The sequence below is a fragment of the Eumetopias jubatus genome, unplaced genomic scaffold, assembly GCF_037043125.1.
Source record: "Eumetopias jubatus isolate StellerSeaLion01/CBP00866 unplaced genomic scaffold, mEumJub1_p1.0 scaffold_3, whole genome shotgun sequence".
Taxonomy (NCBI): Eukaryota; Metazoa; Chordata; class Mammalia; order Carnivora; family Otariidae; genus Eumetopias; species Eumetopias jubatus.
This window is the reverse complement of record NW_028274809.1, coordinates 12,038,010-12,053,370: the sequence shown is the minus strand read 5'-3', so window position 1 is coordinate 12,053,370 and position 15,361 is coordinate 12,038,010. Positions and strand designations below refer to the sequence as shown.

General features: G+C 34.0%; 1 protein-coding gene across 6 annotated transcripts in view; it reads left to right on the top strand.

Annotated features, from left to right (window-relative positions):
• The window catches only part of AGFG1 (ArfGAP with FG repeats 1), a 74,022-nt gene that overhangs the window by 43,486 nt on the left and 15,175 nt on the right, over nt 1-15,361 (top strand). For all 6 annotated transcript variants that reach the window (XM_088021524.1, XM_088021525.1, XM_028105134.2 and 3 more), the window contains exons 4-7: nt 3,264-3,426; nt 4,465-4,618; nt 12,331-12,450; nt 14,572-14,781. In XM_088021524.1, the coding sequence (XP_087877650.1) occupies nt 3,264-3,426; nt 4,465-4,618; nt 12,331-12,450; nt 14,572-14,781 (647 nt within the window). The remainder of the gene's footprint in view (nt 1-3,263; nt 3,427-4,464; nt 4,619-12,330; nt 12,451-14,571; nt 14,782-15,361) is intronic.

Sequence of the window (15,361 nt, the reverse complement as noted above, 5' to 3'; positions counted from 1 at the left end):
CTTAAGTCACCTGTGCCTAGCAGCAACTTGTTCCTTAATCCCAGGCCTCCTACCCCTTTTTGGAAAGTTAGGGATCCTTCCTTCTAATCCTTTTGTAGTCCTATTAGCTTCTCAAGACATTCTAGTTTTATACAGCCTCTTCCTTAAAATTGTCATTCGTTTAGCAAGTATTTAGCATCTTTTATATACTAAGCACTATGCTAAAGCTCTTGTGTAGTAATCCATCCACTTAATTGCATTTTGCAGTAAGTCTTTGATCAAAATATCCTCACCTCTCACCCAAGAAATCATTTTACTACCTGGTTAAGAGGGGAGTGTTTATGCTCCCCTGACTAAATCCATCAGATGTTAATTTTTACAAAGAAGTTAAAACAGGTTAGACATATGGCTAGTAAAGCCCTTTAAAAAGCAGAGCAGGAAATACGTCTGTAAAACTATATTCGACTACTCTGGAATCATCATTTTTAACTATATGAACACAATTCAGTGTACTAAGACTCTTTATTCAGTGGTATATATTTCCTTCTTGGGGGGTTAAGAAAATTAAGGAGAGAGTCACAAATAGGTGGAACAGATAAGGAGGAGGTAAATGGTTTCTTGTTTTCCCGAGGAGCTATATTTTAACTCAGGGGATCCTGAGGGAGTACTTGCTATGGTTCATGGGTGACATATCTCTACTTTATTTCAGTGAGCACAGTAGAAAGAAGTGGCTTTGATTTGTGTGCTCTGTGAACTTTGGATTCTTATTTTCTAGAGGAGACTACTTTTTGCAGGGCAAGAATAGTCACAGCCAGGGCTACGTTCAGCGGCACTAGATGCGTTCAGTATGAATGGAGATAAAAACATAGTGGTACAGTTTTAAAGATTTTATTTATTTATTTGAGAGAGAGTGAGAGAGCATGAGAGCCGGGCGAGGGGCAGAGGGAGAAGCAGATTACACACTGAGCAGGGAGTCTGATGAGGGGCTTGATCCCGGGACTCTGGGATCATGACCTGAGCTGAAGTTGGGTGCTTAACTGACTGAGCCACCCAGGCGCCCCCATACTAGTAAAATTTTAGATCAAGAAAGAAGATCTTTCAGGGTGGAGTAATAGTAAAAACATGGTGGCATAAATGATTCTCTTAAAATGGAGTGTAAAATTATCCTTCTATCATTTCAGCTCTTAATTTCCAAGATCTTGTATCCTGTAGTTAGACCTTTCTCCTTGCATAGCTATAGCCTGATTTTGATTTTCCCAACAGTTTTTACCAGCTCAGAAAGTTAGTTTGAATAGAACTTAGCTGGGATTTCAGATGGTTTATTTTTCAACTCGCAAAAGGAAAGTGTGCATGAGTAAGACTTAATAGATTTAAAACCATTGATTCCCTTCTTGCGTTTAGGATGGTAATAATTATAAAATTAGTAATTCAGACTATAACCCAAATAACTGTAAACCTCAAATAATTATAATTCATGTTACTTGCTGAGAAACAGGGTATTAATGAGAAGAATAATACAAAGACACACTTGAATGGTGGGCACCAAGAGGGAGTGACCCACAGTCAGGTGGGCCAGGCCCTGTGCATTTTAAACCCACACTTCTCCATCCCTGGGACTTGTAATGAGAGCGCAGTGCAGTGGGTTTTTAACATGACATCAGCACTATCTAAATGCAGTCTCCCTAAAAATCCTCACTGTACTTAATACCTTGAGGTTATTGTTGTCTTAGATCTGAAGGCGTTTTGAAATTGTTTGACCAGTTTTCGAACTCACTTCTATGCTACACAAGCCTAGCTTCTTTACTTTTAGTCAGATGAGTATTTTGAACCAAATAGTATTATCTGGTTTTATCCTTTGATAAAACGATATCCTCAGTGAATACACCAGATTATGGGAAAGCATAACTTCCTGTTTCCATTTTCATATCACATCTGTCCCATTTACTGGGAAAGCAGTGTATTGTTTGTCATTATTATATAATTTGATAAGAGCTAACACTTACGTAGCTAATACACGTGTACCAGGAACTGTTCTAAGTATTCACAAATGTTAATTCAGTTATACCTCCTAGCAACTATATCTCCATCTTATAGATGAAAAGTTGGAGGCACAAAGGGTGAAGTAGTTTGCCCTAGGTTTCATAGCTACTGAGTGGTAGAGCTGGGATTTGATCTCTGTCTCTAGAACATATAGGTGCTCTTAACCACTGTGTTTTCCTACTCCCCCATGTGATATGGGGGGTGGGGGTGGAAAGAAGGGTAGAGTGGGACAAAACCTAGAAATAGAACTAAAGCTCTCATGTGATCCCAGCCCTAGAGATTAGTATTGACAGTGTTTGGGCATTATGTTTTTACTGCCTCTCTTTCCTTTCTTTACTCTCTTCCTCCTGTAAATCTTGTACTTACATGACTGAGATCAAACCTGCAAGACCTGTATAGTCTTAGGGACATCTTTCCATGTTAGAACAAGAGTAGCTATGTAGCATTCTATTATACAAATGTTAACAAAACCCCTTTAAGTATTTTTCTCCTGATGAGTGTTTGATATGTAGCTAGTTTTTTGAAATTATAAAGAGAGCTGTGATAACATGCATGCACGTGTATCTTTGTTACTTATCCAATTAATCCCAAAGGAGAAGTTTCTGGAAATTGTACTTCTGGGACACAGAGCATACCTATTTATAATATTTTAGTAGGAAATAACAAAATTTATAAAATTTTGCTTGGAGTAAATGTGAAATTTTAATTTGCATTTTGATGAGGTTATAAGCATTTTCATTTCTATGTCTCCATTTGTAAATTGTTTCTGCTTATTTAAAAATTGCATTGTTGATCTTATTCTCCTAGACTTGTAACAGACCTTTGTATTTTAGACTGTTAACTGTAATATAATAAATATTTTCCCATTCTTCTGCTCTCTTCCCAAATGTTATTTATGATCTTACGATAGTTTAGTTTTTAAAAAATTAAGAGTTTTAACTGTTCATCATGATGACTAGCTGTAGGTGCTCTTTTGCTAAAAAAAAAAGCACTTATTTTGTTTATTTTCTTAGAAAAATTGTTAAGTAAATAATTGAAACAAGTTTTGTGGTTAGTCTTTATTATCCTTTCTGAGTATTTCAATTAAGCGCAGTCTTAAGCTATCAATTCTAAGAGGGTTTTGAAATAAGATTAGTGTTGAAATAGTCTCGTAAAAAAATGAGAATTAAGTTTATCATTTTTAAGCATAGTATTCCCTACATTTTTCTTACGTAACTGCCTGCTTAATTTTTCATATGTTTTAGGTACGTCCCTCCAGAACAAGCCAAAGTGGTGGCATCAGTTCATGCATCTATTTCAGGGTCCTCTGCCAGTAGCACAAGCAGTACACCTGAGGTCAAACCACTGAAGTCTCTTTTAGGAGATTCAGCACCAGCACTGCACTTAAATAAGGGCACACCTAGTCAGGTGAGTAGTCTTAAGGTCTTGTAGAGGCTTCCACGTAAGGAGGATAGTGAGTGTCATGAATTTGAGAATTCTTTAAGACAGTAGCATAAACCTTTATGCCAACAGCGTCCTGTCCTAAAGGTTTATAATACATGAAAAGGATCTTGGTTAAGTGGTTGGGAGGTGCATATTTTTGTTCTCTTTTGCTCTGCAAATTAGAGTTTCTTTGAATGCTCCACAGGTTTGTAAAGGTATACAGGAATGTTGTTAATAGCTAGCTATCATATAACTTAAATTTAGTAAAACCCGACTCTGTGGGGACCATCAGAGTTAGAGCAGTATAGTCTCTGTGATGGACTTTTACAAGAAGGAATTTCTTAAGCAGTAGAATTTTTTCCCTGCCTGGTTGTGAAGCATGTTTATCATCGAAATACAGGTGGCTTTGCATTACATACCTTATTTTAAAAAACTAAACAGACTGAAGTCTTTTCATAACTTGGTAAAAAAGTTAGTGTTTCTGCACTTTATTACAATTGACTGAGCTGTGACAAATTTTTTCCTGTCTGGCTTTTACAATGTCTGCCCTACGCAAGAATGGTTCTGAGGCATAGTACTATTTGAATGAAAGCCTACCCTTTTTAATAATGCGCACTCGGGCATCTGGATAAAATTACTCAGTTTTCACAAGAGGTTTGAGTCAAAAATAAAGAGAAGGGTTAAGTCAGTATGTTGTACTCTTCCCATCATATAAAGGATGTGTTTTGTGACAGTCTTATCATTGCTCTCTTAGTGGTAAGTCTGTCTTGTGTTAGAAGGTGTAACAACTGTTGTAATACAGTGTTTTTTTTGCCTTTGACTTTGTACTTAGAATTGAGAGATAATTTGGAAATAGATGTTGAAAATTTGTGCTCTTCGGAAAATAGCAAAGTATTCAAAACTACAGATAAAAGATTATGTAATCTTTAAAACTGTGTGTTAAACTTGGTGAATTGGAAATAGTAGTAAAAAAATGTAGCAGATCTGACAGGAAGCTCTTTATAGTTAATATGTGGTTTATAGTCTCCAGTTGTAGGTCGCTCTCAAGGGCAGCAGCAGGAAAAGAAGCAGTTTGACCTTTTAAGTGATCTTGGCTCAGACATCTTTGCTGCTCCAGCACCTCAATCAACAGCTACAGCCAATTTTGCTAACTTTGCACATTTCAACAGTCACGCAGGTACGTGTATTTTTCCCCAACAGCTTTTTACCAGACACGTATATTAGCACTGAGAAACATCCATTCTTTTTAAAACTTAAATATCAGTAAATGTGTTCTATTGAGGGGGTGGGCCCTCAAAGCTGTTGACATGTAATATGTAGCCATGTAACTCTGGTGCTTTTTTAATCACAGAAGAGATTATACTTAATGTCAGATACTGACATGACCTCTTTCCAAAGAAAAATGGGGAAAGACTTTTTAATGTATTTTTTCACCCTTTTAATATGGAAAATTGCAAATACTCAGAAGTGACCAGGTAATAGAACCGTTGTGTACTCATTGCTTATGCCTAATCTGGTTTCATTTGTTATTCTACTCCTTACATTGCTCCTCTTAATTATTTTGAAGCAATTTTAGATATATTTGTTTATCCCTAAATATTTTATATGTATCTATAAAACAGAAGAACTTTGTTAAACATAACCACAGTAGTATTATCACTCCTTAATAATAATTAATTATTATTATTCATTAGTCGCTATTCAAATTTTCCATTCCAGTTCAGACAAACACACACTGAGTTTATTCAAATAAGGTGTACACACTGCATTTGTGAGATATATCACATAGTCTGTGGGTTCTTCCTCCATTTCTGTTTTCTCCTCTGTTATTTATTGAAGAAATCAGGTTATTTGTCCTGTAGAGTATGTAGTTGATTTTACTCTGAATTTGTTGAGTGCACCACTGTGGGGTCCCTTAACAGGTTCCTCTCTCTGTATTCTCTATACATTGATAGTTGGTTCTAGATATATGATCTGTTACAGGCTATTTTTTTGGCGGGGTGCAAACCTGCTACTTACGGTTTCAGAGGCACATATTATTGACGGTTTCTGTTTTTGTAATGTGAGCTATTGATGCTCCATGCCTGGGTCCATTATGCAAAATGTTGATATTGTAGATTTTATCATTCCTTCATTTATGAGCTGAAATATTTCTTCAAAAATCTTCAGTTATCCAATGGTATAATTTGTATAGGAAAGTTACTATATGACTGATTCTGACCAGTCACATATCAGAATGAGTTGAAACCCCACCATATTTTAATGATGATCTGTTTTTTGTTTCATATCATTATGGATTCATAGATTTAACATTTGCTACATCTCAGATCTGTTGTCATTATTATCTTTATTGATATTCATATTATCCCATCTTTAGAGTAGCAGTATCTTCAGGTTGGCTCTAGAAGATATGACTTCTTTTTTTATTCCCAGATTTCTCATGTTTGTTACAAAGAGTTAAATGTACTTCAGCAGAAATTAGAAATTATGGAGTTTTGTTTTGTAAATGAATATATAAACCTTGCAGTTACCTAAGTAATATTTAAAAATTGATTATTAAAGTATAGATGAATTCATTTGTGCCTTTCTAATTGTAATAGTAAATAATTACAATGGACAGTGAAATGGCATAATGTGAAAAGAAATAGGCTTTGGAGTCAGAATGGGAGTAGTCTTTAGAGTTGTTTCTTTATGCTTCCTTCTACTTTTTTAAATAAGGTCTGAAACAAATAATACATTATATGTTAAAAAAAAGAAGATAGTAGGAAGGGAAAAATGAAGGGGGGGAAATCCAGGGGGGCGGCAACCACGAGAGACTGTGGACTCTGAGAAACATTGAGGGTTCTAGAGGGGTGTGGGAATGGGTTAGCCTGGTGATGGGTATTAAAGAGGGCACATACTGCATGGAGCACTGGGTGTTATATGCAAACAATGAGTCCTGGAACACTACATCAAAAACTTAATGATGTAATATATGGTGATTAACAGAACATAATAAAATTTAAAAAAAGACAGAAAAAATAAGGTCTGATGTAAACGGTCTGAAAGCCTACATTGTATATATCAGAGATATGTGTGAAATAATGTTTTGGATGCCAGTAAGCTTTGATGTGTATGTCACAGAAAATTTACCTGTCTGCATTTGTGAATGGTTGAGTAAGCATCAAACCGAATGTGGAGCACTAAAATTAAGAATTGATTTAGTCATTTTGTAGCCCTTTTATTTGATTATTTGAAACTTTGCTTTATATTTTTGCATGACTGTATGGGGTATTAGCTAATGTTTTTTATTGTTTCTTTGTCAGTCATTTTCATAATTTTAATTATATAATCAAGAAAAATTCACGACTATCTAAAACTTGTATTTCACTATTTTGTGAGCATAGCAGAAACTAGCACTTACAGAATTGATTTCCTGTTTGTATTTTAGAACTTATTTTACGTTCTTTTACTCACCTATGAGATTGTGATGCTGTTCGTCTTTTTAATTTGATGACCTGGTTTATATAGTTGGATAATAAGGGTATAAAGTATAACATATATACATATATACACCCCCCCAAAATGTACTGCTTAAGATAGTTCGAAAAATTATGGAAAAGCTGCTCTTCAGCCACATTTCTTTCTAGCAAGCATTAAAGGAACTTTTTCTTTTAAATATTAATGAGAAAATAAATATTAATGAAAGAATTTTCTAAGGGCCTGCTACAGAAGGAAATTATGGTGTAACTTATATTATGTTTGTGTGTGTGTTTGCTTTAAAAAGGGATCCTAGGATGAAGAGGGGCTCTTTTTCAGCAAAGATTGTACTGAGAAGGGTAAGAAGTCAGGGAGCTTAAGATGTTGGGGCTGTGATGGCTTTCCCTTCTGTGTTAGCTCTGCAGCGAAAAGCCCAGGAAACCGGGAGAGACTTTTTCCCCTTCACCCTCCACGTCCGTAGCCAGTCTCCTCTGACTAAAGAGGAGCCCCAGCTCTATGTTGCCCCCTGTTGCTTTTGAATGCTGGCAAAAGGAGTTGAAGAATCAGAGAATAGAATATAGAGTGAACCTTCTGTAATTCATGAACAGTTTGCGTTTATCTCAGTTTTACACTTCCTGATACATAATTTGAAGTGATTGATAAGTAACTACCAGGCTCTTTTGTAAATTTGCAACTTATTTCATGTTTCCCTTGTGTTTTTGTCTTTAAATGCAATTTGTGAATATTCACCATTCAGGGAATTAATGCTATACTCTTCCAGGTAGCCTTGTTAGCCAGAAGTAGCTATACAGGTCATTGCGGCTCTACAAGCTGCTTGGTACCATGATTTTACTCATAGCATCAGTAACTCCTTTAAAATGCTTGTTGAAAAATAATAGCCATTATTTAATTGTAGAATATGTTAAAGAAAAAAGGAAAGAAATGAAACCTGTAATTTTATCAGATTGTTAGAAGATAGTAGATCTTAACTATTTTGTCTCTTTTCCACATGTGATGGAAATGGTAGGAAAGATGGGTCTGTGAGGATATAGTTTAATAACCATGTCAGTTAGGTTAGGTTGCCTAAGAGGAGTAGTTTTTTAGCCTAAAGTTCTTATTTACGAATGCACACTTAAATCACCTTTTTTAAAAAAAACTTCATTTGATGGGCACCTGGGTGGCTCAGTCGTTAAGCATTTGCCTTCGGCTCAGGTCATGATCCCAGGGTCCTGGAATCGAGTCCCACATCAGGCTCCCTGCCCTGCAGGAAGCCTGCTTCTCCCTCTCCCACTCCCCCTGCTTGTGTTCCCTCTCTCGCTGTCTCTCTCTGTCAAATAAATAAATAAAATCTTTAAAAAAAAAAACTCATTTGATTCCAGAATAAAATATATACACATGCTACAAGAAGAAGCTAATAAAATTATTCATTTATTTCCTCTTTTTCCATTCTATGTCTTTTCCCCTAGCCTTTACAAGAACCCTGAATCTTTATTTTTCCATGTATGGTCCACAAATACAAAGTCATTGATAGCTGAGTTGGCACCCTAAATTTTCATGTTTTTTTTTTTAAGTTTTTTTTTTTTTTTTAAGATTTGTTTATTAGAGAGAGAGGGCATGTGAGCGAGCATGCATGCAGCAGGTGGAGGGGGGCAGGGAGAGCATCCTCAAGCAGAGTCTCCCAAGGGATCATGACCTGAGCCAAAACCTAAGAGTTGGACGCCCAGCCAACTGAGTTGAGTTACCCAGGCACCTCTTAAAAAACCTCTTTAGGTGAAAATTTTCTCGTGTACAGATTGATATGACGGAACTTTCAATAGCAAATGATAATTATTCAGATATGCCAATCTAGTTAGCATTATTTTATAGGGAAACCTGTATGTTTTCAGATAGTTTAATGGCTTAAAAGCCAGACGTCTTCACCCTTCCTCTGAACATCCTGGCTGACATGGTATGTGAAGATGTGTATCAGTGGTGGGATTATTGCTGTGTTCAGGAAAAGTCATCTTCTACAGAAGTACTTCTCAGTTAGAAACATAATTAACCTACAGAATTTAATAGTTACTTTGCTTGGTAATAAACCTCTCACAAACCTATGAACTATAAACTGTCATTGATTTTTGTCACACCTTGTACTAGGGATGGATGTTAAACTTCATTGTCTTGCCACCCATTTAACACAAGTGAGTAATGTAATGCATTGTGGAAGGGGGATGTTCTAATCCCCTGTTGACACATGGATATATAGGGTCCGGATTACCAGATAACACTGATTTTCTTTTAAGAGAAGTAAGAAAGCTTGTTTATTTAATGTGCAGTGTTTTGTTTCTAAGTGTTGGGGTTGATGAAAAAGAATTTAAATATGTAGGTGAAACAAATTCAGCTGAATTTGATGAAGGCAGTCAGTTTCTGTCTCTGGTCTCTAGGTTTATCTTCCTTTCTCATAAGTACCCTATCTCACTGGAGAGGAAAGACAATTCTCAGCAAGATTTAGGCTCATTAACTTTAGTGCCTTAAATTCTTAAACTGAGATTACTTCCTTGTGCTTTTTGAGGTAAGATTACATTTAAAAAAAAATCTTTACTGATTTGTTACATTCTGTTCAGTTTATATTTCTTTGTATAGAGATTGCTTGAGGTTCCACATTAGTAATTTTTGTTATTACTGAATTTATTAGTGTTTAATTTCCAGAATTGTTTCTAAAATGTCATTCGACAGTACTTATCAATTTTAAAAGTTACTATAACCATTTGTTGAAGACAACTGAGTAGATTCAATGTCTCCATGTAAAAACTGAAAGAAGTATTACAAAGTCCTGCTTTGCTATAATGAATAAATACTTGATTAACGTGTTTGGTGCTCCGGTTGGAAAACACCAGTGTTTACAAATGTGATAAAATAGACTTGACTAACAAAATGGATTGTTGAACTGATTTGTTTCCTGATGATGTTTGAAACATGTTAAATATATATTTTCCCTATAGTGGTCTAAATGTAAGTTAAATATAGTGTGTATTATTATAGACTGCATATTCACATATATTCGAGGTTATCAGTGATAAACCAGCTTAGGGACCTAATTCCTTTTTCTCCAATGTATAGATGCATTTCATTTATTCTCAGATGCACAGCTAAATTGTTCAAAAAACTTAGAACTTGTCTTTTGCAATATAACCAGCTCTAAATTTGAGAACTTCTATACCATATTCTTTTATTCTTTTGGTTGATAGTTATATTATCTGTATGTTAAATATGCGACTTCTTTTGTCTTTTAGTAGAATTTTCCTCTTCTGGGTCTAGTATTCCACAGTTCTTAAAAATTCATTCCTGTTGTCTTATAAGCTGTAGAGTCATACTGCTGGATTTACAAGTACAGGTCACCTAGTGAATCCTTTTGTTTTGCTAGTGAAAAAACTGGTAGAGCCTGAGCAATTAGGGGACTTGTCCAAGGCTGTACGGTTTTTATGTTAGGATGGAATTCTCTGATTATTTTGGATTCCCTTTTCACAAACTTATTTGATTATACTAAATGGTAACTGGGTTTAAACTTTATTTATTGTTTAAACTTGTGTTGATATTTCTTTCAAAATATTTTTCAGTATATTGGTCCTTTATTTATTAGTATATCTTTCATTGTGTTTATTTTTGGGAAAGTAAAATCTCAGCTGATAAATTGAATCTTACTATGTTAATAAGAAATAATAAAAGATTTCAGAGTATCCAGAAAATACAAAATTTATTTTGTTACATGATAAGCAGGCTTTTAATTTAGATACCTCTGTGTAATGTTTGAGAGCCAGGACAAATGTGTTTAAGAACGGTTTTCAAGGACAAAGTGTGAGCAGTGATATGTTTATAGAGCATAGCATTTCCACCTCAGAAGTGCTGGGTGTGAGGACGTAGGAAGGGCGGTGCCAGAGGTGTCTAGTAAACAGAGGTCTATGTTAGGTGTACCCCCTGCTGCAGTCACACCCTTTCAGACAGACACAAAGGAATAACTACATGAAATGCTGTAAATTCTCCTGATTATCTTCCTAGAATAATATTTTACTTTGTTAGTAGAAAATTTCTTGTTTAGTAACTTTTTTGGTTTGTATAAATTAGAATACATATTTATTGCAAAAGCTTAGTAAACTTAAGCAAAGGAGAAAATGATACCAATCTGAAAATTCACTACTTTGAGTTAACAAAAATACCGATTTTCTGTGCCCGTGATACCATGCTAACAAAATTGGCAAATGAAAATGTATTTGGAATTTATTAACCTGTTTGTCTTATTTACTTTGTCATAAGCATTTTTGAATAGGACTACATATTCTATGTGTTTTTTTTTAAACGGCTGCCTTATATTTCTTTGTATGATATTTCATAATATATTTAAATGATCCCTCATTACTGGCCATTTGAGTTTTTAATTTTTTTCATTATTATAAAACACATGTTATTTAGCTGTTAGATGTAACCATATTCATTTACAAGATTATTCCTTTATGAAAACTTCCTTGAAGTGAAATTGCCTGCAAAGAATTTGAAGTGGCTGACTTTTACTATGTTAATGGCATTTAACCTTTATCTTTTGGGCGTGCTTTTCATTCTTCCCACTTAGCATTCCCTTTCCTGCATACCAACCACTTCTCATCATATTCTCTATAAAAAGTTTATTCAGCATCCGTTTTTGCCTTTAAAAAAAATCTTTTGAATTATTTTACTTAGCTACATATTTTAAGTTTAGAGAAGCCTAAAAATTTGCTCTTATGTTGATGATCTGTGGGAAAATACCAGTTGGTCTTTTTCACTGAGTTTGAAGTACACTAATGTTATACATTTTTACTGTTTTCATCATTTTTCAAATTTTAGTATCTGTGAAGAATGGCAGGTTTCTAAACAGAATGTGGATATCTCTGATTTATTTGACAATCATGTCCTTGTTATACATTCAGTTTTTTAATTTTCATATGCCATGGTGTAAAATACTTGTAAACTTAGGAAAAAACCAAAAAGAATATTTAACCTTCTTTGTATCATTATTTTAGATTCACATAGCTGATGAATCACTTACTACCATTTTAAATCTGAATTTTCCAGAATGTAATCTATATGCTATATCTCTGTTTTACTGTAATTCATGTATTTAATGCTCTTAGAGTTTCCTTTAATAGAATCACTTTTACTGTACTATTCCTGAGGTTGTTCAAAGGGTATTGTGTATACATTATCGTTATACAAAGTGTTTTCGGGGAAATTTTTGGATACTTTCTAATGAATTGCTTGAAACTGGGTTAAATAAACACTGATAGGATTTAAGATTTGATTTCTAAATGAATTCTCTTTAAAGTGAGTTGTGAGACAAACTTTTCATAAAATTTCATTTGTCATATTTTTCATTTATAATTTTCATATTCATTAACATATATTGTTCCTTACCATTTACAGCTCAGAATTCTGCAAATGCAGATTTTGCAAACTTTGATGCATTTGGACAGTCTAGTGGTTCGAGTAATTTTGGAGGTTTCCCCACAGCGAGTCACTCTCCTTTTCAGCCCCAAACTACAGGTAGAGCTTCTCCGGCATTATGCTTTAATGTTTACTTTGAAACAAAACTCTCTAGATGTAGTTTGAAAAATTATTCTAAACTTAAATTCTATAATTATTTGATTTTCAAATAGTTCTATCCTTATAAAGCTCTGGGGAAACCTGAAATCTTTTTTTCTATGTTCATCTGTTTTGTGTGTTTTTTTTTTTTTTTTTTAACTTTCTGGTGTGTTGTCTGATTCACAGTGTCTGTTCTCTTCCTTTTCCTGCATATGAATTTTCCTTAAATTTCTTTATGCACAGGAGCATTACAGTGCTAAAAATTTAATTTTTTAAATTTTACATTTTTTAAATTCACAGAACACATTGAATAAAGGAAGCTAATGGATCGCTTCCATAGAAATATAAATAGTTTTCAGGGCAGCAAGCTTGAGAAGATAAATACTAGTATACAAAAGGAGATGACTGAACAGTCACTCTCATCGGACTGGAAATAGTTTTCTGTGCAGGAATCGGTCTTTAAGCATTGAGTGCTCTCCCATAAACTATTGTTTTCAGAATCTCATTGAACCCTCCTTTAGATCTTTGGCTGATTATTTTTCTTTCAAGTTTTAACTCTGTATTGTCTTATAGACTTTTCTTTCAATTTTCTTTTTTTTTTCTTCTTTAAATTCCATCATTTACATAATTTCTGGCTGTCCAGCATTTAGAATGCTTTCATCTAGCTGCAGTTTTGGTGAATTTACTTCAGCTTTTCCTCTCCAGGCTTCCAACAGTAAGTTCTGTTGTCAAGTAGGCATCTTTTACTAATTTGTATGTTTTATGTTGTTCCATGGATTTCTCAATTATAGAATGTTACTCATCTCTTAATGATAATCATTCTGAAATTCTCACTTTTATTCTCTCTTCACTATTACTAAACTGAGACTGAGAGAACACAGTAGTATACAATAAAAGAGTTGATTTAATGATGTAGTTTTTAATAATTTGAAGTAAATTTCATCAGATTTTGAAAGCTTAGTATTATGTATTTTGTTCACCAGCTACTTGTAACAGATCACAATGTTAAATACCAACACACCTTACTTAGTTTGATTGAAAACAACTGGAGTTTAATTCCTGAAAGAAATTTTATCAGTATAAATTTTACAATGTCTATAATACTAGTTGATGGTAAAGTGTTTGTGTTCTCTTTTTTAAAATAGGGCTGTATCTTTCTGTTTTTTAAAATACCTGTAATTGAGCTTTGCTATCATTTATTATATAGGTATATGTATATACGATTTTGATTGCTGAAACTAATATGTAGGTGTAAAGAACTAATACCAACAGTGTAGCGTCAAAAGCATAGAATGAAATAGTCTGGCTTTAGTCTTTTGATAGTACTTCAAAAGTACAAAAGATAGGAACTTTCTAGTGTATAGAACAGTCTTTAAAATCTTAGCAGAATATATACAGTAGTGACCATTAGGTGAATTGTGATCTATAAATTAAAAAATTGGTATGATATTTAGATTATACATTGTGCACTATAACTTTTATTCCTTGAACTGAATAATAGGGCATGATTTTACTGAGGACACTCATTATATGTACATTAAATTATTATGTGGAATTAAATATTAGCTCTTTAAGTACAAAAATAAGCCTAAAGCTCAAAGACCACTTTTTAAGATATTGTGGATCAAAATGGTACATCTTAAACATTTTAAATCTCTACCCTGGGATTTGTTTCAACCATGTCTCTTTTGGAGCTACAAGAGCTTATAGTATACTTTGCGTCTTGCTTATGGAGTCCATTTAGGGAGAACTAATAAAAGGTGATAGTATATAGATAGCTGAATAGTTTATAAAATAACTGAGTCTCAAACCCAGTAGCAAGGAGTTACTCTTCTGTGAATTATAGTCTTTACTTGAGGGTAGATAATTCCACATAGTAACTTGCTACCCTACGTGTTGCCAGGGCCTTTGAAAATGTAGTTTCCCAAATTATAAAAAGTTCTATGTAGATGATTAAAATTAAATGCCATTTGCCAGTAGGATTGCTTATAGAACACTTAATTAAGGAAGAAATCATATAATCTATCAAAGGATTTTAGGAGAAGTCTAGAAATTTCAAGTGTTTTGTTTATTCTGTTACAGGTGGAAGTGCTGGATCAGTAAATGCTAATTTTGCTCATTTTGATAACTTCCCCAAATCCTCCAGTGCTGATTTTGGAACCTTCAGTACTTCCCAGAGTCATCAAACAGCATCAGCTATTAGTAAAGTTTCAACGAACAAAGCTGGTCTACAGACTACAGACAAATATGCAGCACTTGCTAATTTAGACAATATCTTCAGTGCTGGGCAAGGTATTAAAGTTTAAACAAAATAAATAACAAATTTGTATATTAAACAGTCCTCTAAATTTGGTTGCATTTATTACAGTTGAAGGTCGTTATGGTTTTCATAGTTGGGAAGAAATTTTCTCTATACTAAAGGTTCATGACTATTTGCCATATTTTGAATGTGAAATAATCCAATAATAGGCCTTTTGGAAGGCCTAGAAACTATTTGTAGACTTCTAATTTTAAAAGAAAGTAATTGACAAAATTTAATTTTGTCTTAGCATGCTTCGCTGTTGGAAGGCCATAGAGGTCCAACAAATCCTATTAATAGTTTTGATTGGAGGGTTATATGGTGGTTTTTGTAATATGTTTGTTTGACCTATTTTTACTATTAATTTGGTATTTTAAAACCAAACCCATTATTTTTACAGTATATTTTTATACCTGGTTTTGATCTTAAGGCCAGTATTTTGCCTCTCAGAATGCATAGTGTGGTAGAGAACAGCAAAGGTCTGCTTTTGGACCGGAGTCTACATCCTGATCTCTGACCGTGCTTTCTCAGCTCCAAAATGAGGGTAGTAATAGCGTTGAACTCATATGTGTT